Raw genomic sequence first — 24,874 nt, 5'->3', positions numbered from 1 at the left:
TTGCCTCCCGCCATCCTCTGCCCACATGCCGCCACCGCCCCATCGCCTCCCCCCCCATCCTCTGCCCACATCCGCCGCCGCTGCCCCATTGCCTCCCCCCCATCCTCTGCCCACATGCCGCCACCGCCCCATCGCCGCCCCATCACCTCCCCCCCCCATCCCTGGTGTTATAATTACCTGTTCCCGGGGGTCCGCGATCCTTCTGGCTCCATCTGCATCCTACGCTGTCACTGTGCGCACTGATGGTGACGTCGCTTTGGGGACGTCACTCGTCATTAGGCAGCGCACAGCAACAGCGCCGGAGCCAGAAGGATCGCAGACCCCCGGGAACAGGTAATTATAACACCGGGGATGAGGGGAGGCGATGGGGTGGCGGCGGTATGTGGGCAGAGCATGGGGGGGAGGCGATGGGGCAGCGGCGGCGATGGTCGTCTCTGGCCGGGGGCGGGGCATTATCGGCATATCAGCAAGGTAATTGCCGATACCGATAATGTCCAAAATCGCGATTATCGCCCGATAATATCGGCCAAACCGATAATCGGTTGATCCCTATTTTGAAGGGTCCCTGTCATTTACAAAAATTTGTCACAGAGACACGTCAACTGTTTTGATGGGTCAGGGTCTCTGTGCTGAGACTCTGACCAATCATGACAAACAAGCCGGGAGAAGTGCACAGTAGCATGCTTCACTCCTCTGCTTACAGCACACTTATAGTGCAGCCATAGAGTACCAATGTATTTCAGGGCTGTTAAAATTCAAAGGGCCAGGTAGCCAGTTTACCTTTTTTAAAAGGGGCATTGGTGCATACCCATGTGGGTTATTGCCAGGCTTCTAACATGAAATTTGTTTTTAAACTCCACATTAGTGGTGGACAATGCCAAGCAAAGGCTTTAAAAGAATAGGGGTCTGCTAAATGCCATTTCCTTTTCATTTTGTTATAGGAACAAGTGGCAGTGCGGTTGTTCTCAGATGCTGAATGTCCAGGAGAAACAGATAAGAAAGAGGTAAGCCTCACTCTTAGAAATGTTTAATAATAAATAACTGAAAAGGGAAACCCTTTTATTCCTGTGACAAAAAAATAACTGAAAAGGGACATGTGAAAATTTGTCGGTAAGGGTCTGAATGTCTAGACCCCCACTGACTGCTAGATATAGTTGGGCTCTGCTCTTCACTCCCTGTGATCTGTCTTGCCGCACATGAGTGCCAGAGGCTTATAATGAAACTTATCTCCTGCAGTAAGACAAAGATTGCAGAGAGTTCAGGGCTGTTCGGTGTCCACACTACACAGAGTACAGAGCCGGAAGCAGTTGACCCTTTACTCCAGTGTTTCCTAACCAGGGTGCCTCCAGATGTTGCAAAACTACAACTCCCAGCAGGCCTGGACTGCCTTTGTATGTAGCCTTAACTTGCAACATAACACCAATAATATATATATAGATCATACATATATATTTTTTATATATCAACTGGCTCCGGAAAGTTAAACAGATTTGTAAATTACTTCTGTTAAAAAAAATCTTAATCCTTTCAGTATTTATGAGCTGCTGAAGTTGAGTTGTTCTTTTCTGTCTAAGTCCTCTCTGATGACACCTGTCTCGGGAACGTTCCAGAGTAGAAGCAAATCCCCATAGCAAACCTCTTCTTCTCTGTGCAGTTCCCGAGACAAGCAGAGATGTCAGCAGAGAGCACTGTTGCTAGACAGAAAAGAACAACTCAACTTCAGCAGCTGATAATTATTGGAAGGATTAAGATTTTTTAATGGAAGTAATTTACAAATCTGTTTACCTTTCTGGAGCCAGTTGACATATAATTTTTTCCCCTGGAATACCCCTTTTAAATAATAATAATTGTATGTGGAATGAACAATGATTTTGCAGTTTTGAGTGGTTGTCTTGCAGATATTTTTTTTTCTCTGTGTAATTCATTGTAGTATATATTTTTTTTTTACATTTTATGTTTCCACCCAGAACCTAGCAGAAGAATCTGATCGCTTGAAAACCAATGTACAAAAGACAATTGGTGCAATTCTGTCTGAGAACTCTGTGAACAATGGATCTGCACATGCTGGGATGTCACGGTGCTCCCCAACACATACAAATATGGACCCTCCTGCACCTTCGTCAAACACCCATAATGCTGACCCTCCTGTGCCGTGTCCCAGTATTGTACCTAGCCTGATGACCTCTTTACCACTCTCCTTTTTATCTCATCCTGCTGTACAAGCTTTGCAATCTTGCACTTTGGGTAAGCTACACTCCTAGAGTACAGGCTAAATTTTTTTGAGCTCTACATGTATGTATAGATCCGAAGACTTACAGTGCTGTGCTTGAGTATGTTCACAAGTCACTTAGACAGTAAATGGGGAGGTGATCGAGCAGGCATGCTGCTACTCCAATCTCTTGGGGGACAAATAACCTCCGTTTTCATGACCCCACCAACTACCTAGTTATAACTTATTCTCTGTATAGGTGATAACTTAAAATCTTGGGATCTGCTTTTAAAGGGTTCTTCCTGGCTCTGGAACCCACACCCATTTCTGAAATGGATGCATCCTGGCATAATGCGGCCTGGTTGCAGTGTCTGGGATTACTTTAATGCCTTAACGGGCTGTTTTATGCTCTTTTCATTACTGATGAAATGAAACAAACTCTTAGACCAATTATTCACCAATTAGGCGCAAGATACTAAAAACATTATTTTGTTAAGCTAATAAAAACATAAACATTATGTATGTGTTAGGATAGGGAATAGGGTACAGGTGAATAGCTACACTAGAATCCCTACCTATCTAGGGGAAGCTCCTATAATAAAATGTGGATAGGGTAGGGGAACATAATACAAAATAGTAATTCATGTGAAAAAAGGCCTCTCTAGCCAAGACCATGGGTATTATGCTGCTGACACTAGGCAAAACAAGAAGTCTGCTCCTCCCAGCAGGATATACCTGCCCACAGGCACAGAGCTAATCAGTTTTGGCTTCGTGTCAGTAGGTCTTTTCTATTTTATTATTGTCTAGCTAGAGCTGTCTAGTTAGTTTTTTGTTTTTTTTTTCCTTTATTTTTCTAGGTTGGGGGACAGGAGCATGGTGCTACCTGATCTCCCACATGCGACAAAGGGGCACAGTGCATAAGAGTATGGACCGTCAACCCCTTTCCACCAATGGTCAGTGGCTGGCAGAGTACCCTGGGTCCTGGTCCCCCACTTGCCCCTGCCCGCCTCGCTATTATTACCTTGCTGGCCATACCCTCTTTAGTCAGCTGGTCTCTGGTCCCACGCTGTCGGGTGGTGAGGACTGGACTGGCCACGCCATAGATCTGGTCTCTGGCCGGTGGGGAGGCGCTTTACTTTTCCAGGCAGGCCGATTTTGTGGACAACTACCCGTCCATGCGGCCGAGCCGTGATGCGGCAGGGGAGGCCCACAGCACTATATAAATTTATCACCCGGATTCATTCTTTCCTGTTAGGCCATCTTTCGGCAGCACCCGGGGGTGTGGCTTCACTAGCGTGCCTTTTATTCTTATCGGGCCGCGCTGTATATAAAGAAGAAAGGAGGCGGCAAGGAGAAAAAAAGGGCTTCTTCTGAGCACTCTGCGCCCTCCAGTGGCTGAATTGTGTACAACACTGTTCACTTTCCTGTGCAAGGCCCCCTCTAGTGGCCAAGAGTAGTTATTACAGCTGCATAGTTTTTGTCTATAGCCCTTGCTTGTGCTTCTGTCTGTATAACAGCTTGGAGTATTCTCCTCAGATCCCCTGCTTTCCTAGTATTTTGTCAGTGCTGTGGCCCTTTCTCCCTGCTTCTGACTTGAGGGCATTCTCTTCATTTGTCTTTTTGACTAAGATCAAGTGTAGTAACTGGTCTTATCAGTTTACTATCTAACCTTTCTCTCTGGCAGTTGTTTTTCCAACCCCAGGGACTGCTTTGGTACGTCCCATGGTCTCCTGTGTCCCCCATTGAAGCGACCTAGAAAAGGAGACTTTTTTTGTACTCGCCGTAAAATCTCTTTCTCGTAGCCTTCATTGGGGGACACAGCAGCCACTCATTTACGGCTCCTGGTCAGGTTGTTTGTTGCCTGTTGTTACTTTCTGTTGTCCTTTGGACGCATCTCCTTGTTTAGCTTCTCCAACTGCTTTGTGACACAACTAGTTAGCTCTGTGCCTGTGGGCAGGTATATCCTGCTGGGGGGGGCCAACTTCTTTTTTTTGCCAAGTGTCAGCTCCTAGTGGCAGCAGCCCCCAACAAAGGCTACGAGAAAGAGATTTTACGGTGAGTACAAATAATCTCTCATTAGTTTTAATTTCTTTGGGCATTGTGGAAAAAGCATGAAGATGCCACTCGCCGACCATGCGCTGCCACAACTCTAGAGGGCAATGTTGGTCCCAGACATGAGACCTGCATCTGGCTGGAGATTTTGATGAAACTTTGAGCCTTCGTTATGAATAGCATTTGTGCATTTCTATTCAAAGCTCCTGAAGGTGTTTTTCCCAATTCATAGGATACACATCTACAATAGAGAATCCAGCTTGTTGGTGCGGTAAAATGGAATGCTTTTTATTCTTTCATCCAGAGAGAAACATACAAAATGCAGTCGCGTTTTGGGTCAGTCTGACCTTCAGTCATGGCGTGACTAAGGGCCTGACTGACCCAAATTGAGTCAGCGTTTTTTTTTTTTTTTTGTCCTGCTTTGAATGTTTCTCTTTCATATAACAGAAAAAATGTAAAATAAAAGTGGTCAAAAGTCCCATAAAAAATAACAATAAGCACTACATAACACAATTCAACAAATGAGCTCTTGTACAGCCCAGTATATAAAAGAATAAAAACATTATAGTGGTCGGATGAGGGCAATTTTAAGCATTCAAAAAGTTATATTTTTAAAAGTTGTAAAATAAAACAAAACCTATATAAGTCGGGCATCGATGGGATTGTGTGGACCTTTAGACTAAAGATTGTATGTCACTTTAACCCCTTAACGACGCCGGACGTAAATGTAAGTCCTGGTGTGCTGGTACACAAGGATGTACATTTACGTCCTATACATAACCGCAAGCATCGGAGCGATGCTCGGGTCATGTGCGGCAGGTCCCGGCTGCTGATAGCAGCCAGGAAATCCGCCGGTAAAGGCGGACATCCGCAATCGCGCAGATGTCCGCCATTAACCCCTTGTGTATTGATCACGACATCTGCAGCATTGCGGTCATTAAAATGGATGATCGGATCACCCACAGCGCTGCAACGGCGATCCGATCATCCGGAACGGCAGACGAAGGTCCCCTCACCTGCCTCCGCTGCTTTACACGGGTCTTCTGCTCTGGTCTGTGATCGAGCAGACTAGAGCAGAAGATGACCGATAATACTGATCAGTGCTATGTCCTATGCAAAACACTGAAGAGTATTAGCAATCAAATTATTGCTATAAATAGTCCCCTATGGGGTCTATTACAGTGTAAAAATAAAAGTAAAAAATAAAAACTTGTGAAAAAACCCCTCCCCTAATAAAAACGTAAATTTTTCCCTATTTCACCTCCAAAAAATTGTAAAAAAAAATTATATATAAATTATATACATATTTGGTATCGATGCGTGCATAAATATCCAAACTATTAAAATAAAACGTACGGTGAACGGCGTGAACGTTAAAGAAAAAAAAATCCAAAATAGCTGCTTTTTTATAACCTTTTATTCCCAAAAAATTTATTACGTTTTATATAAGCAAATATGGTATCAAAAACCGCTGCTTATACGGAAAAATGAAAAGGTTATAGGTCTTCAAAATAGGGCGATTTTTTACGTACTAATTTGGTTAAAAAGTTTGCTGGTTTTTTTTTTGTTTTTTTTTTATGCGCAACAGTAATATAAAAGTATAAAGAACACATGTTATTTTTACGGTAAAATGTATGGCGTGAAAACTAGACCTTCCAAAATTTTCAACATTGCGGTTTTCTCTTTAATTTCCCCACACAAATAGTAATTTTTTGGTTGCGCCATATTTTATGGTAAAGTGAGTGATGGCATAACAACGGACAACTGGCCGTGCAAAAAACAAGCCTTCATATTAGGCTGGGTTCACACTACGTTTTGTCCCATACGGGAGCGCATACGGCAGGAGGGAGCTAAAAGCTCGCGCTCCCGTATGTGACCGTATGCGCTCCCGTATGTCATTCATTTCAATGAGCCGACCGGAGTGAAACGTTCGGTCCGGTCGGCTCATTTTTGCGCCGTATGCGCTTTTACAACCGGACCTAAAACTGTGGTCAACCACGGTTTTAGGTCCGGTTGTAAAAGCGCATAAGGCGCAAAAATGAGCCGACCGGACCGAACGTTTCACTCCGGTCGGCTCATTGAAATGAATGACATACGGGAGCGCATACGGTGACATACGGGAGCGCGAGCTTTTAGCTCCCTCCTGCCGTATGCGCTCCCGTATGGGACAAAACGTAGTGTGAACCCAGCCTTAGTCTGTGGATGAAAATAGAGTTATGCTTTTTTGAAGGCGAGGAGGAAAAAACGAAAGCGTAAAAATAAAATTGTCTGTCTGAGTCCTTAAGGCCCAAATTGGCTGAGTCCTTAAGGGGTTAACCATAAAGTACAACTGGTTCTGCATAAAACAAGCCCTGCTTTGGAGCTGTAGGTGGAAAATTGACTTATGGTTATTGAGAAACAAGGAGGGAAAAAAACAAAACAAAAAATAGCTGCATCTTAAAGAGTTAATCCACTTTGTATTGTAATATTGTGTAACCATAATAATGTTATGTTAATGCTGTGATAACACGAGCAGCACCTTTTGCAGGCTTGCGTCTCCCATATCCATTTACTGTGACATGATGCCTTTATCTTCCATCAGGTCCTTACTCTTTGCCGGATATTGCACGATTAAGAATACAAGCTGCTGTGTCAGCAAAACAAAGGTTTTGGGAAACCTGTCTCGATGAGGAATGTGCTTTCTATACGTCTCGAGGGGCCGTCAGCTCTTATAGGAGCTGCATTGATCCTGTATCCAGTTACCTGGAGAGGCAAGAAGATCTGGTGAGTATAATACTATTGTTTTGAAGAATAAAGGTAACTTGTAATTTCCTTGTAAACTTGAAAACGCAAAAGTTCTATAAACGACACAAGTAGGGCATCACTCCACGCCCCCTCGCCACGCCCCCTCGCCACACCACGCCCCCTCCATTCATGTCTCCAGTCCCAGAATGCCAGGAGCTGCACTGAGATCAGGAGGGGGGATCCCTGCGATCAGACATCTTATCCCCTATCCTTTGGCTAGGGCATAAGATGTCTATGGGTGGGATACTTCTTCAACCCCTTAAAGGGGTGCTCCGGTGGAAAACTATTTGTTTGTATTTTAAATCAACTGGTGCCAGAAAGGTAAACAGATTTGTAAATTAAATAGTAGTGAGACAAGAAAGGGGAGAGCACACAAGAGGCGAGATTCACCTGTACTGGAATGCAGCGTGGTCTCACAACCTAGCTTAGTATCTCCTGCGGGTGCACATACACAAGTATGAAGTATCAATATGGATAAATAAAGAAGCACGTACGTGCACTCACCGCTCAGCAGAGATAGCTGTGTAGTGGAGTCTGGTTCACGAGGAGCTGGGTCTCAGCATCATCGCAGGTAGCATGGCGCTCGGAGGCTACGCCGGCAGTTTCGCACGTGAGTGTGTGCTTCTTCTGGCCTCACGGTGCACGTACGTGCTTCTTTCTTTATCCTGATTCATAAATTACTTCTATTAAAAAAAATCTTAATCCTTCCAGTACTTATCAACTGTTTTATGCTCCAGAGGAAGTTCTTTTATTTTTGAATTTCTTTTTTGTCTGACCACAGGGCTCTCTGCTGCAGAGCAGGAGCATATCCCCATTGCAAACCTCTCCTGCTCTGGACAGTTCCTGACATGAACAGAGGTGTCAGCAAAGAGCCCTGTGGTCAAACAGAAAATAAATTAAAAAAGAAAAGAACTTCCTGTGGAGCAGACAGCAGCTGATAAGTGCTGGAAGGATTAAGATTTTTAAATAGAAGTCATTTTCCAATCAGTTTAACTTTCTGGTACCAGTTGATTTAAAAAAAATAAATACTTTTCCACCGGAGTACCCCTTTAACCTCTTAAGGTCGCAGGGCATACCTGTACATCCTGCGCTGCTCCTGCGATATAACGCGGGGTCACGCTAACGGTAGCCGGGACTAATATCAGTCATCACCGATCGTGGTGATGTCTGGTATAAATAAAAAAAAAAAGTAAAAAAAAAAGGAAACCGCAGTGTCCCGATCAGCTAGGACGCACGAGGAGGGCCCCTTACCCGCTTCCTGTGCGTCCGATCGGAGATTGATTGCTCCAAGCCTGAGATCGAACGCTGATAGCACTGATCAGTGCAATGCTATGGCATAGCATTGATCAGTGCCTGCAATCAATGTAATGCATGTTATAGTCCCCTATGGGGGCTATAACATTGCAAAAAAAAAAAAGTGTGTAAAAAAACAAAACTGTTAATAAAAAGAAATAAACATATGTGGTATCGTTGCGTGCGTAAATGTCCAAACTATAAAAATATATAATTAATTAAACCGTACGGTCAATGGCGTACGGGCAAAAAAATTCCAAAGTCCAAAATAGCGTATTTAATAAAAAGCGATCAAAACAAAATTGGTACCGATTAAAACTCTGCGCAAAGAATGAGCCCTCATACATCCCTGTATACGGAAAAAAATGTAAGTTACAGGGGTCAGAAGATGACCATTTTAAACATATTAATTTTCGTGCATGTTGTTATAATTTTTTTTCCAAAGAAGTACGACAAAATCAAACCTATATAAGTAGGATATCATTTTAATCATATGAACCTACAGAATAAAGATAAGGTGTAATGTTTACCGAAAAATTTACTGCGTAGAAACGGAAGCCCCCAAAAGGTGAGGAAGAAAAATTGAAAATGTTAAAACTGAAGGGATATTTCAGGAATTTTTTTTATTTGACTATGCTACAGGGGCTGTAAAGTTAGGGTAGTTCATAATATAGTGTCTGTACCTGTGTGTGACGGTTTTCTCACAATTCTTATGTGATTTTCACCCCAATATTTATTTTTAACAGCATACAAAATGACTGTTGTCTCAGATTATTCCCAGGTTGCAATGCAGCCGAGACCTGACACCACTAGTCAGCTGATGACAGGGAGCCTGTCTGCTTCAATGGGTGGAGGGATCAATCTGCAATTAATGCAACAGCTGTAGGCACCCTGATTGAAAACCACAGGTCTTTGAATGGATGCAGCTCATTTATGTTTCAATGGGTGGGGTGGCTGATGTGTGGGAGGAAGGAAATGGAATTATGGGATTTGTAGGCAAAAAAGAAAACTCAAACAGGAAATACCAGTTCACAAAAAGCTAGCCACAGTATTATGGTAATCTTACAATATAGACAATAGTTTGTATTTAGGGAACCTTAAAATATACCTTTTTATTTCTTCTTATTAAAATGTGAATAATAAACACTCTAGGTACTAATAGTATTCGGTCACCATTGACTACCTCTTCAATCACCACAGTCATAAAGTGCTAAAGAAAATTGCAACTGTTCCTTCACATGCAGTGTTCTATTGCACAATGCCGGGCAATGTTCAGACTGTGCGATAGTATTGTGGTTCTTTTTTGTGTTTCTCAGAGCTCACAATAAACAGTCTATAATGTGCAAAGTGGCAAGTAAAGTGTCCCGTACTGGTGTCTCTTGTGCAAAGTATAGTATCTCAAGGCATCACAAATCGCACAGTATGTTCCAGACTGTATCCATATAACTAGTGCATGCAGATTATATAATATTGCACAAAGTATCCACAGTCAACTGATATAGCACCATAGGTTTTTGCACATTGCCACTTATCTTTAAATCTTTCGGTAGTAAGGTGCGTCTTTAGTGTGCACTGGAGCTTGTGGTATGCTCAGGGTTGCCGGTCCTACACGTTTCCTCTAAGCGATTCCTCAGGGACCTTGTTTCGGCTTCCACTTTCCTTATGCATCCATTCATTTGTGCAGCTCCATTTCATCTGTGCGGCACTGATGACGGCCGTACTCCATTTACCTTCCCGCCGAGTTTTTATATTCTCAAACTCCTCCTTCACTCCGACCAACCAATCACGGTGTATACAGCCATCCACGGCTTTACCTATTACCTAGACTGAACTCTTCAGGTATGGCAGGGAGGGGAGTGTCTTTACAACTCAGGTGTGCTTCTCAGCCCTCGTTCTGAGTTCCGGATATACCTGTGGGTTAGTTGCGGTGCTTGCGTTCCAGGGTAATTCTCAGATAAGTTAACTCCTTTGTCGCTGGAGACATTTTAAACATTCTTTCTTGTTATTGTTCTTTGTTAATTTTATTATAGCTTCAGCATTATTATACAGATAGTGATTATGATAAGGTGGCTAGTGCATATGTGGTTGTATGGTGATTTTAGAAGTTATATCACTGGTAACTTCCACTACTCTATGAAACACGCATACGATATGAAGTCGTTTAAGCCCTCTGGTTTTACTGCGGCCAATGTATAAGTCCAGAAGGCTTCTCTCTGGAGAAGTTTCTTGTCCCAGTCCCCCCCCCTCTTGTCGGTGGGGGTACGACTTCTATGACCTGGGCACTTTAGACTTTTGACTTCGCTTTCATGATGGACTGCAAAGTGCAAAGCTATAATAAAATTAACAAAGAACAATAACAAGAAAGAATGTTTTAAAATGTCTCCAGCGACAAAGGAGTTAACTTATCTGAGAATTACCATGGAACGCAAGCACCGCTACTAACCCACAGGTATATCCGGAACTCAGAACGAGGGCTGAGAAGCACACCTGAGTTGTAAAGACACTCCCCTCCCTGCCATACCTGAAGAGTTCAGTCTCTGTAATAGGTAAAGCCGTGGATGGCTGTATACACCGTGATTGGTTGGTCGGAGTAGAGGCGGAGTGAAGGAGGAGTTTGAGAATATAAAAACTCGGCGGGAAGGTAAATGGAGTACGGCCGTCATCAGTGCCGCACAGATGAAATGGAGCTGCACAAATGAATGGATGCATAAGGAAGGTGGAAGCCGAAACAAGGTCCCTGAGGAATCGCTTAGAGGAAACGCGTAGGACCGACAACCCTGAGCGTACCACAAGCTCCAGTGCACACTAAAGACGCACCTTACTACCTGAAGATTTAAAGATAAGTGGCAATGTGCAAAAACCTATGGTGCTATATCAGTTGACTGTGGATACTTTGTGCAATATTATATAATCTGCATGCACTAGTTATATGGATACAGTCTGGAACATACTGTGCGATTTGTGATGCCTTGAGATACTATACTTTGCACAAGAGACACCAGTACGGGACACTTTACTTGCCACTTTGCACATTATAGACTGTTTATTGTGAGCTCTGAGAAACACAAAAAAGAACCACAATACTATCGCACAGTCTGAACATTGCCCGGCATTGTGCAATAGAACACTGCATGTGAAGGAACAGTTGCAATTTTCTTTAGCACTTTATGACTGTGGTGATTGAAGAGGTAGTCAATGGTGACCGAATACTATTAGTACCTAGAGTGTTTATTATTCACATTTTAATAATAAGAAATAAAAGGTATATTTTAAGGTTCCCTAAATACGAACTATTGTCTGACTTATTGGGAGACCTAACCTCATCACAAGATACGGCTGTATCGATCAGTTATATAATCTTACAATATAGCCATTTAGCCCCAAGACAAGCACAGATCCTTCATGTCCAATACTGTCTGCCAGATACGTACGAAAATCACCTTATGGTGGATAACCCCTTTAAGGGGTCAAGGATCCAGACCATTTTGGCCTTAAAGCGTACCCGTCAGATCCAACAAAAAACATTTTTTTTAATATATCACTCGGTACCTAATCCTGACCATGTACATCTAATTTTTATGTGTCTAGCACCTTTTTATTTTATTTTTTTTATTACACTTTTAATTTAGCTCACTAGTATGAATTACTCTCGAAGTGAGGGGGCGTGACCTCACTGTGCAGGTCTCCGCCCCCTCCCTCAGTATGCTGTCTGCTTACATCTCCCATAGCATTAGCAAAACTACAACTCCCAGCTTGTTCTCACTGACAGTAGCCGGACACAAGATGACAGTGGGAGGATTTTTCCTCCAGGTGTGAGCCCTGCACTCACAGCTGTCAATCAAGGAAGTGTGTCCATGATGTAGGTGATGATGCATGGACACAGCAGGACTAGTATGTGTCCAAGCAGGTAGGGGGGGCAGTTGTTTGACTGGCTTTTTCTGTATGAAATACTGAAAATTTTCTAATGAAAACAATTGCAAAACCTATTGGTTTACATGCTTTACAAAATATCAAAAGTTTTTGTATCTGACAGTGCCCATTTAAGAACCAAGCCAATTTTATTTTTGCATTTTCGTTTTTTCCTCACCTTCTAAAAAATTATAAGATTTTTTTATTTTATATTTTCATCCACAGACCCATATGAGGGCTTGTTTTGTGCGTCACCAATTTTACATTGTAATTAAATCACTTATTTGACCATAAAATGTACGGCACACAAAATAAAAAAAAAATAAATAAATAAAAAAATAAAATAAAATATATATATATATATATATATATATATATATTAATGTGGGAAAATTGAAAAGAAAACAACAATTTAGCAAATTTTTTAATATTTTGTTTCCACGCTGTACCCTTTACGGTAAAAATTACCTGTTTTATTTTGTGGGTCAATACAATTAAAATGATACCCATGCTATATGCTTTTCTATTTATTGTACCGCTTTAAAAAAAACTCAAACAATTTTTAACAAAATTAGTATGTTTGAAATTGCCCTATTTTGACCACCTATAACGGTCTAATTTTTCCGTATACGGGGCGGTATGAGGGCTCGTATTTATTGCAGTCATTTGATTTCTAATACTGTTCAGTGCTATGCACAGAGCAGAGGCCGGAGGCAGGTCCATGCTGGATGATCGGATCCTTGCGGCAGCGCTGCGGGCAATCCGATCATCCGTTCTATGTACCGCACTGCCGCAGATGCCGTGATCTGTATTGATCACGGCATCTAAGGGGTTAATGGCGGACATCCGGTGATCGCTCATGTCCGCCATTACCGGCGGGTCCCTAGCTCCTGATCGTGTACATTAGAAATTTTTCATCAAACTTAACTTTATTGGAGGTATGCTTTAAATGGTCACTCTCATTAAAACTAATTTTTGCTATTTCACTCCTTATGGTAAATAAAAAATATTTCTAATATACTTTGTTTAAACAAAATGAAGTTTTCTATGTTTTATTTGTGCTTAAGAAAAGCTCAAGAGCACATTTTCCCCCATCTTATACACAGACTTTGGACCGACGCCCAAACACAAAGTGCAGCCTGGAGTGCTGAGGGGGGTGTGTCCAACCAACAGCATATGGCAGTTAAGTGTGAGAGGAGCTATGATTGGATGAGGCTGGACACCCCCCCCCCCCCCTCAGCACTCCAGGCTGCACTTCCTGTGTTTGGGCTTTGGAAAAATGTGCTCTTGAGCTTTTTTAAGCACAAATAAAACATAGAAAACTTCATTTTGTTTAAACAAAGTAAATTAGAAATATTTTTTATTTACCATAAGGAGTGAAATAGCAAAAATTAGCTTTAATGAGAGTGTCCATTTAAGGACAGGTTTACTGTTGAACTTCCTTTCGAGATAATGTTAATGGTGGACATCAGCAAACCCACTGATGCCTGCCATTAACCATTCAAATGCTGTGATCAATACTGAGGAATAACGGGAGACTAGTAGGACCACCTAAATTCGCCTCTGATCATAGTCTCCGTGATCAGAATGCAGCAGAAGGCAGGTGAAAGGACCCCCGGCCGCTATGTTGAGTCAACATAGCGGACGGGGGTCCTCTCACCTGCCTTCTGCTGCATTCTGATCACAGACTATGATCAGTGCTCTAAGTCTCTAGATATTACCAGCATGCTTCACTTCCTGGCTGGCAGTAATCTTTGTCCAGCTGACAGCCTCCATTATATGTTTATAGAGCCCAGTGTAGCTGGGCAAAGATAGCATGTCAGCAGAGGAGTGAAGTGTGCTGCAGTGCTCTTCTCTCTGTGATCTCTAAAGATCGGTCGGAAAACAAAGACCTCAAAATGATCAAAACCTTGGCCATGTCTGTCTGACAGGGACAGGACATAGTAAGAGGCACAAGCATCTTAATGAATCTGCCAAATCCAAGGGCTGTAGGATTTTACTAAAGACCGATGTGTGAAACACGGATCCCAGAGCCCATATGTACAAGTCATCTCTGCTTGGTCTCACCCATGTATGCAAAAAGAATAAAGAGAAATAGAGAGCAGCACTCGCATCACTGTATTAGAATCTCTAGTTCAGTGGTCTCCAACCTGCGGACCTCCAGATGTTGCAAAACTATAACTCCCAGCATGCCCGGACAGCCGTTGGCTGTCCGGACATGCTGGGAGTTGTAGTTTTGCAACATCTGGAGGTCCACAGGTTGGAGACCACTGCTCTAGTTCAATCTTTTCATGTGATGTTTCAGGTAGACTCTGCCTATTTCATTCTTGAAAAAACGAAAATGTTGCAAAACGGGATAAAAAATTTCCACTTGATTTTAGATACTTTTATTTGAGTGCTGCTCTCTATTCCCTTTTAAGGCCCCTTTCACACTACCTAATTACTCCGTTTTCGAAGTTCCGTCAGAAAATCGTCAGTAAAACGGCAGTTACAAAAATCCTATACGGCCGTTGAAAAAATCCAGAAAAAAATAGACTATTATGGGATTTTCCAATAGCCGTTTTAACCCGTTCTAGCCTGTTATTTTGTGACTCTCCCGTTACTATCTTCCATCACAAAATCACGGCCGTTATTAATAACGGGCTATAACGGGTTAAAACGGCTATTAGAAAAATCCCATAGACTATAAAGGGATTTTCTTACGGCCGTATAGGATTTTGTAACTGCTGTTTTACTGACGATTTTCTGACGAAACTTCGAAAACTGAGTAATTATGTAGTGTGAAAGGGGCCTAACATGTAAGCGGTGTGAATGCTTCTCTCTGAGTTGTTCCCTTCATTTGAAAACATAAATATGAATAAAATATCCTGTTTCTTTTCTTTTCAGCACTTTACACCTATCATTCCTGGAGAACTCTGATAGCGTGAAACGGTCTTCCTAGAATTTTTTTTTTTTTTTTTGCATCCTTCTGCTTGCCTATCGCTTCCCACAGAGCAAGCAATGGCGGTTTGTCATGTGCCATACTGAAGTGTTCCTGTACATTTGGATTCCCAGTTTGCTGCATATGATGCTGTCAGAGTCGGGGCTTGCGGTTTATTTTTCTCCATTTTACACTGCAGGAGCCTCTTACTTGGACTACTAGTATTTCCTAGGATTAAAGGGAAGCCGTGAAGGGTGACTGTTTTGTACGTACACTGGGGGTCCTATCTCTTTGCCAGATACCCTGTTCTGAGATGAATACTGCCAAGGATGCATTTTGTTTTTCCATTATAATTTAATGTTTTTTTCCAGGACCTCTAAAGCTATGTATTAATTTCTTTTTATTTTGTATAATGTAAAAGTAAATAAAACACTATTTATATTTTAAAGATACACTTTCAAGGTTTTTATTTTTATTTATTGATCTTATTGGTTGAGATCTTACTGCTGGGAATCCCACAAGGGGGGGCATGAGACCCCTGTCCTTGTGGAGTGGTGGTTGGACATGTGTGCTACTCATTCTACTCAATGGTAAAGTACAGCACTTGTCTATACTCCTTCAACTCTAGGGGCCAGAAGAAGATAGTCAGACATGCACCCTGCTTCTCTAAATTAGGGGTGATGTGGGACCTCTATTTTGGTGATTTGAAGGGGGGTCCCAGCAGTTAGACCCCATTGATAAGGCACTCACCACCTAGCCTGGGAATAGGTGATGAGTGTCTTTTGTGGGGAAACCCCATTTAACTTGAATCTGTGTTTTTATATTTCTTTGAGCAGTTCTTTTTAAATATGAGGATTTCCCTTGGAGTCTTAGACTAAATTTACATCAGAAAGCTAGCCTATGCATGTGGTATTCATGAGAAAGCCGTCTTAGGCTACAGCCGCATCACAATTTGTGTAATATGGTTTTGTGTCATATTTTTTAAGATGGTATACAAAAAAAACCTGACCAAACCGTATTAATTTTATGCTGTGTTTATTGCGCTTTGCATTTACTAAAATGTTAGGTTAGGCTGGGTTTACACCACGTTTTTGCAATACAGTTCCTGTACGAACCTGTATTGAAAACCATATGCCAAACCATTCATCCGGTTGTGTCTGTTTTGCATCTTGTACAGATTTGTCAGTTTTGCTTAAGAGGGTTTTTTGGTCCGGGTGAAAAACCGTATTGAAACAATATAAATAATAATAATTATTTTTTTTTTTTAAATGGGAATCAATGGGAACTGTATGTGCGTACGGTTCCATCCGGTTTGCACCATACAGTTTTTGACTTTGCACATGCGCAGTGCAAGCCGGAAGTTTTTTTTGTTTTTTTTTTCTTGGAATTTCAATCAAACAAGTAAAACTTTATTCATAATGGAGTGAAAAGTTAAAAACGTATACTTTTTTTTTTTTTTTTTCTTAAAAAATGGATGCAACCGGACATTTTTCAAACCGTATACGGGTTAAAATTTGTACACACGTTTTGATACAGTTTAGTCCGGTTTTGAGGAATTCGTTCATCAAAAACGTGATACGGGAACATGGTGTGAACCCAGCCTTATATACTGTTTTTATAAACCATCGTAGGCTCAAGAAACAGGACAGAACCGGGGTCAAAACAGGACAGAACAGGGGTGAAAACGGTCGTTGACCACGGTTTTGTGCATGAAAGAAAAACGCTAAGAAAGGCAAATGTACAAAAACTCACACAAATGGATGCATCTTTTTGTGTAAGTTTTTGTAAGTCAATGAGTACAGCAAGCAATACAGTTGTATATAGTTCTAAATACAAACTCTTATACCGACAGTATTGCAAAAACGTGATGTGAATGCACCCTAAACAGTATAACCAGGCTTAATCAATTTATTACAATTTGTTCTGTACACTTGTGAGCATAATTTATTTATTTATTTTTTTGTTTTGTTATTTGTGGTATATATTGGCATATCATTCAGCTAGTTTTACAACATTTAAATGGGCACTGTCATGAAGTACAAAAATTGATATGTTGTAGTACTTAAGTACTACAACATATCTCTAATATACTTTAATTAAAAAAAGTGATTTTAAACAAGTTTAAAATCACTTTTAAATTCGCCCACTAGGGGTCGCCCTCCTAGTGGCCGAATGCATTCAGCAGTGACGTCACCACTGAATTTCGACTCATTAAGCCTGGCAATGAGTCGAAATTCAGGCACTGCTGTGCTCGCTCCCGCCTGTCAATCAAACAGGCAAGAGCGAGCACGCTGATAGCTGGGGCTGCGCGCATTGGCCAGCAACACTGGCCTTGCGCGCCGCCCTGCCCGCCCCCGTTACCCTGTCCGGAGGCAGCGCGAGCACTCATTGCTGCGCTGATCCTCCGGATGGGTAAGTCTGATCTGAGGTCTTATATTAGCCGGTGTGAGGTGGACGCATGAATCTACGGGGGCGCAAAAAACCACCTCACACCGGCAGTAATATCGTGCACGGCAGGCCGGCGTTGCTCCTCTACTCCTCCTCCCTGGATAGCACATCCACAGCTAAACAGGGAGGAGGAGACCCCGGAGCGGCCTGCCGTGCCATTGGCAGATCATCTATGCGCGCTCCTGACAGGAGCGCTGCATAGACGATCGGAGGGCGGAAGCAAGCGCCCAGCAAGGCATCAGTGACGTCGTGCCTGCTGGGAAGCGCTGCTTCCTGCCCTGCTTGATAGAGCAGATTTAGAAGCACTAAATCTGCTCTATTAAAGCGATTTTAAAATGTTTTTAAAGCCAGGTAGGGGGTTAGGGCTAGATTACTAATAGGTAGCGACATATTAGATTATATATAACTTGGTGGCAGCTACACTTTAACTCAAGCTAGTTTTCTGGTGTGAACTTAGTCTAAACCACTAATAGATAATAATTTAAAGGGGGTAGTGCTGTTTAGGAAAATCTATCCCCTAGCCAAAGGATAAGTATCTGTAGGCGCTCCGGTTCTCCTTGTGCACGGAGCGAGGGTTGACATCCCCTCCATCCATCTCTATAGTAGAGCCCAAGATACACAAGCTGCCGTGGTTATGTATTTCCAGCTCTCCTATAGAGCTGGATGGAGGGGATGTCAACCCTAGCTCCATGCACGAGTTGAACCGGAGCGCCGTACAGAGGTGGGACCCCCCTGTCATCAGATACTTATCCCAATGTTTTCCAACCAGGGTGCTTCCAGCTGTTGCAAACCTACAACTCCCAGCATGCCCGTTCAGCCTTTGGCTGTCCGGGCATGCTGGGAGTTGTAGTTTTGCAACAGCTAAAGGCACCCTGGTTGGAAAACCAGGGCTGTGAAGTCGGTAGATAAATGTTCCGACTCCGCAATTTTTTGTACCTCCGACTCCTCTGTATTAATATGCGAATGTTTTAAAGTTTAAGCTAACAATCGGAGTTTACAAGTTTTTATAGCCTTAGCTGAATGGCAGCAGTTTTTCCAATGATTTACTGCTTCAGTCTTGAACTATTGACCCTCCATTCCCTTCACTTATACAAGTGTCTCTAGTCCTGCAAAAAACATATTTACTTAATCCCATATCAGTGAGAGGCTAGGTTACCCATGGGTTCCCTGTAACAGCAGAACACAACACTATGGAAAGTATAAGTATTGCCGCTCCTAATTGTGCGTTGCGTGCCATATAGTGAAGCACATGAAAAGCTTCTTCACGGTCACTTAACGTGTTCGTTTTGCGGTTACATGAGGCACTGCATGCATTGGTCTTTATTCTTACAGTAGAGAAGTTATTAATTATAACTTTTTGTGATTTGGGACATTTAAACTTGCTTTTTTTTTCATTCCAATCTAAATTTAGTAGGAGTCGGAGTCTAAATAGGTCTACCCCTATACGCAAATTTTATAAACCCTGTAATGCCTATTGAATTGTGGATTTTATTTTTTCCTATCGCTAGAATTATACCACGCAGAACAAAGACAAAAGTAGAATGCTTCTAAACATAACATTGAGACCAATGTATTTTTGCCTGTTTTAACTGATAAAAGGGCTTTTTTTCCCTTTAAACTGAGTTCTGTTGAACTCAATAGTAAAACAGTAGGTTTGTTCACACATGTACTCATTTTATGGCTGTAAAAGTGAGTGACATGCCATTTTATCGTATCCAGTATTTGCAGCCATATAGAGAAAAATGTTATACTGAAAATTGATATACATACACACCACTTTCCAGAAGAGCCTACAATCCAGAAAAGAGAATTCCTCGATTTGTGTCATACGCTGGTTTAAAAGAATCTAGTTTAGTAAAATAATCCAGCTTTTCCAAATGTTAGTAATGTACATACCAGCAGGGGGCAGCTTTGTACTGTTAACCTTCAAAACGGGACTAGAACATTAACGGAGTCTGGTGCAGGCTTCACCCTAATTTAGCGGTGTTAGAATGGCCAATAGACAACATGTAGCCTAATGCTATCAGATAATTTGTTCTAACAAGCTATCAACAGTGGAGGCGGAGTGGGAAAATACAAGGGTAAGTGTTGTAGAACCAAACTGTGAAGAGGAGCCAATGTAATCTTTCCTGAAGTCTATTGTCAGAGGAGCCTGTCGCTGCCTTTTAATAGAATTCTAATCTAAAGGACATGAATAATCATTTATTTATCAGACTAGTTGCCCTAGAACAACTTATTTATTTAACATTTGCAATTCCAGCTCTCATAATTTTTTCCCTGTTAACTTGTATAGCTAGGGCATCCTTCTTTGGATTATTTTTGCATAGAAATTTGTATAATTACAGTAAAAAAAAGTCCTTTTACTCTGGTATTAACGAACCCGATTTTTTCCAAATTATTAAATATTTGACAAGTGTGTGTATATAGTATGTATGTAAGTCTTGCTTGTGACCGTTTACTATACCATCCCAGTACAGAATGAGCTGCTGTCACCTGTAAAATGTAGCTGGCAGAGTCCTCTGATTTAAAGGGATACTCCGCCACTAGACATGTTATGATCGCGGGGTCCAGATTTAACCAGAAGACTGAGCAGATTTGAATCCTCCTGAATTTGTGTGTTGGATTATCAGAATTTTTGGACTGTTGGCTATTGATGAATTTTGGGTGCTGGTCATTTGAGCGTTCAGTAGACGCAAGAGCGGGCCCGCCTCCAGGGTGCAGTTCGCCAAAGAAAGAAGCGGACCTTCAGAGGGACACCATCCCGAAATGGCCTCCTGTTTACACGCACAATAACCCAGTGTATTGGGTTTAGTGTGACCAGTTTCCTGTTAAAGGGGTACTCCCCTGCAAATAAATAAACATATATATATATATAGATATATAGATATATATATATATATATATATATATATATATATATATATATATATATATATATATATATATATAGATGAATATAGGCAGCACACCAGGATTAGTGCAAAATTAAAGTGTTTTTATTCCAAGGATTTTTGTACACTTTAACTTTGCACTAATTCTGGTTGCTGCCTATATTCATCTTTATTCAAAAACGGACCGGAGCACCGAGGTTCAAGGGCTTGCCCCCACCTATAGATTTTCCTGGAGGTGCTGCTTCATATTGGATTCTATATATATAATATTATTTTTTTTTATTTTTTTTTTAAATCAACTGGTGCCAAAAAGTTAAACAGGTATGTATGTAAATTACTTATATTTAAAAATCCTAACCTATTCAGTACTTATTTTCTTTTTGAATTTCTTTTCTGTCTGTCCACAGTGCTCTCTGCTGACACCTCTGTCCATTTTAGGAACTGTCCAGAGTAGGAACAAATCCCCATAGCAAAACTTACCTGCTCTGGACAGACATGGACAGAGGTGTTAGCAGAGAGCACTGTGGTCAGACAGATAGGAAATTCAAAAAGAAAATAAGTGCTGAATAGGTTAGGACTGTGGTCAGACATTTTTTTATTTATGCCATTTTATTCTTGGAACAATCTGTTGCAACATTGGGGGAGATTTATCAAAACCTGTGCAGAGGAAAACTTGCCCAGTTTCCCATGGCAACCAATCAGCACGCTTCTTTCATTTTTAGGAAGGCCTGTGAAAAATGAAAGAAGCGATCTGATTGGTTGCTATGGGCAACTGGACAAGTTTTCCTCTGCACAAGTTTTGATAAATCTCCCCCATTGTGTTTTAAGATGCCCCTCTCCATGGATCATGTAATAAGTGTCTCTGTTCTTCTGTTTAGTGTACTTGACATTATTCTCATCATTATTTTCCATTGCAGTGTGTTAGGTTTTCTCTACTCTTCATTGTGCCATTTTCCCTCTGGGTAATCCATTGTGTTCTCTATATCCACATGTCCTTCACAGTATTTATTGAATACTTAGATTTCTTTTTTGCATATTGTTTTATATGTGAATACAGAAAACTAACTAAATTTATACTACTAGACCAAAGTACATCCCATCCAGGGTATTTTAATGTTTTTATATGTTTTCTATGCACACTATGATTAAGTGCTAGAGACCCCCGAAACACGCTCCATTACATAAGGAATTCCCAAATAAAACAAGATTGTTTGACTAATCTGGTGCTGGACTACCATTTTTCTGAACATGAGATTTAGGTGTTTTTGTCTGGTACTATCTTTGTTCTGAATAAAAAAAAAAATGAATGTTCTGATCAACATCTGGACTATACTGGACTCATATCAGATATCTCGCGACTGGACAAAAATGTAATTTGAAAAAGCTGTAATTTCATGACCTAATAAAAATCTGCCCAACATTGTTTGATGCGTAAATACACACCTAAATCATAAAAACCCAGTAAAAACTATAACCAGGACACACATTGATATATAATTTAATAGTCTTGCAGTGTATAGTGTTCCCTAGGGAAGAATTGGAAAGCGGTATAAAATGTATGTTTTATAGGAGTGGAACCTGATTGATTATGAGCTTTAAAGGCATAAATCCTCTCGGGTGATGTGTAGCTCAGGAGACTTGCTTGCTTGTATTCCTTAGGCTAAGTTTCCACTTTTTTCTGCCAGTTTTTTTGAATACTGCCACTGCAGTTTTATGAGCCAAAGTCAGAAGTGGATCCATAAGGGAGGAGAAGTAGAAGTGCTTCCTTTTATATGTCCTATTCCTTATGGATCCACTTCTAGATATGGCTCAAAAACTGCAGTGGCAATATTCCAAAAACTGCCAGAAAAAAACTTAGCCTTATGGTCACATTTTTCCATGTTTAGGCTGGAATCACACCTACACACTTGAGGAGGGTCCAAAAAGAAGAAAATGTAGAAATGAACATTGAATTTGGTGCTAAAAACTGAATCTGTGAGACCTCCCTAAAACCCCTTTTTTATGAAAGTGATTTGTCTATTGCAAAGAGGTCTGACTGGCAGGACCAGTTCTCAAGCACAGCTACTACTTCACCTCTTTAGTGGCGCTATCTCTACTGAGGACTACAACACAGCCACACTGGAATGAGCAGACCCAACACCTGGACTAATCTTAGTGTTATATCTTATTGACACGTAGAAGAAAACCTGTGTGTAGGTGCCCAAGTAGGATCTCCCTTCTTACAGATACTTGCCACTCCAAGCTTGTCTTGCTATTTGTTATTTGCAATCCAATAAAACATTTCATAACATTTAATCAAAATGATCTTTGTAAAATAGTTGGATTACTAGAGAGTAAATATGTGTCCAGGTACAGTGCAAGGTGAGGAACATAGCTATGGCAAAGTGTAGTCGCTGTACTCCGGACGTCTTCTTCCCCGGGATCCACGTTCTCCGTCGCTGTCATCACGTCGCTACGCACGCCGCTCCTATTGGATGACGGGATGCCGTGCGCGATGACGTCAAAGGAGAGCGCCGGCCATGCAGGGGATCCCGGCACGGAGCAGACACCGAGGAGGCAGGTAATGTCCCTCCCGGTGTCCTGTCAGCTATTTGGGACGCCGCGATTTCACCGCGGCGGTCCCGAACAGCCCGACTGAGTCCCCGGGTTAATGTCACTTTCGCTTCAGACACGGCGGTCATCTTTGATCGCCGCGTCTGAAGGATTAATACAGGGCATTACCGCGATCGGTGATGTCCTGTATTAGCCGCGGGTCCCGGCCGTTGATGGATGCCTGGACCGACCCGATAGGTGTGTATTCGCTGTATAAGACGCACCAACTTCCCCCCCCCCCAGTTTTGGGGAAGAAAAAGTGGCGAAAAATACGGTACTTACTATAGAATCCATCTCCTGTTGGGCAGAGGAGACAGGGGTGTGGGAATTTAATAAAAAAAACTACTTGTCCACGGGACTAAAACGGAGCAAAATCTACTTGTCCCTCATGACGATCCACTTGTCCGGACCAATTTTTACACTCTCGTTTTTTTCTCCTCCCCCTATAATAGCCATAACTACCTACTATAACCCATTAAGGACTCAGGGTTTTTCAGTTTTTGCACTTTCGTTTTTTCCTCCTTACGTTTAAAAAATCATAACCCTTTCAATTTTCCACCTAAAAATCCATATTATGGCTTATTTTTTGCGTCGCCAATTCTACTTTGCAGTGACATTAGTCATTTTACCCAGAAATTCACGACGAAACAGAAAAAAAAATTATTGTGCGACAAGATCGAAGAAAAAATGCCATTTTGTAACTTTTGGGGGCGTCCGTTTCTACGCAGTGCATATTTCGGTAAAAATTACACCTTATCATTATTCTGTAGGTCCATATGGTTAAAATGATACCCTACTTATATAGGTTTGATTTTGTCGCACTTCTGGAAAAAATCATAACTACATGCAGGAAAATTTATACGTTTAAAAATGTCATCTTCTGACCCCTATAACTTTTTTTTTATTTTTCCACGTACAGGGCGGTATGAGGACTCATTTTTTGCGCCGTGATCTGAAGTTTTTATCGGTATGATTTTTGTTTTGATCAGACTTTTTGATTACTTTTTATAAAAATTTTTATGGTATAAAAAGTGACCAAAAATGCGCTTTTTTTGAATGACCTTTATTAACACTTTTTTTTTACATTTTTTTTGCAGTGTTATAGGTCCCATAGGGACCTATAACACTGCACACACTGATCTTTTACACAGATCACAGGCGTGTATTAACACGCCTGAGATCAGTGTTATCGGCACTTGACTGCTCCTGCCTGGATCTCGGGCATGGAGCAGTCATTCGCCGATCGGACACCGAGGAGGCAGGTAAGGGCCCTCCCGGTGTCCTGTCAGCTGTTCGGGACACCGCGATTTCACCGCGGCGGTCCTGAACAGCCTGACTGAGCAGCCGGGTCACTTTCACTTTAGAAGCGGCGGTCAGCTTTGACTGCCGCTTCTAAAGGGTTAATACTGCACATCGCCGCGATCGGCGATGTGTGGTATTAGCCGCGGGTCCCGGCCGTTGATGAGCGCCGGGACTGACGCGATATGATGCGGGATCGCGGCGCGATCCCGCTTCATATTGCGGGAGCCAGCGCAGGACGTAAATATACGTCCTGCGTCGTTAAGGGGTTAAAAAAAATAATATATATTTTTTTGCATACCAGGCTGTATGAGGGCTAATTTTTTACGTCATAATCTGTTTTTTTGTATCGGTACCATTTTGGTATTGATCTGACATTTTAATCTCTTTTTAACTTTTTTTTTTTCTGGGATATTATAAAAATTGCAATTCTGTGGTTTGGTATTTTTTTCACATTTACGTAATTTACCGTACGGG

General features: G+C 41.7%; 1 protein-coding gene across 1 annotated transcript in view; it reads left to right on the top strand.

Annotated features, from left to right (window-relative positions):
• TROAP (trophinin associated protein) overlaps positions 1-15,602 on the top strand; it is a 47,794-nt gene extending 32,192 nt beyond the window's left edge. The window contains exons 14-17 of the mRNA XM_056562205.1: positions 942-1,004; positions 1,968-2,244; positions 6,843-7,024; positions 15,134-15,602. Of these exons, the coding sequence (XP_056418180.1) occupies positions 942-1,004; positions 1,968-2,244; positions 6,843-7,024; positions 15,134-15,166 (555 nt within the window). The 3' untranslated portion in view covers positions 15,167-15,602. The remainder of the gene's footprint in view (positions 1-941; positions 1,005-1,967; positions 2,245-6,842; positions 7,025-15,133) is intronic.
• Positions 15,603-24,874: the final 9,272 nt, after the last annotated feature.

This window comes from Hyla sarda, chromosome 2, assembly GCF_029499605.1.
Source record: "Hyla sarda isolate aHylSar1 chromosome 2, aHylSar1.hap1, whole genome shotgun sequence".
Classification (NCBI taxonomy): Eukaryota; Metazoa; Chordata; class Amphibia; order Anura; family Hylidae; genus Hyla; species Hyla sarda.
Note: the sequence above shows the minus strand (reverse complement) of the source record. Positions and strands in the feature narration are given on the sequence as shown.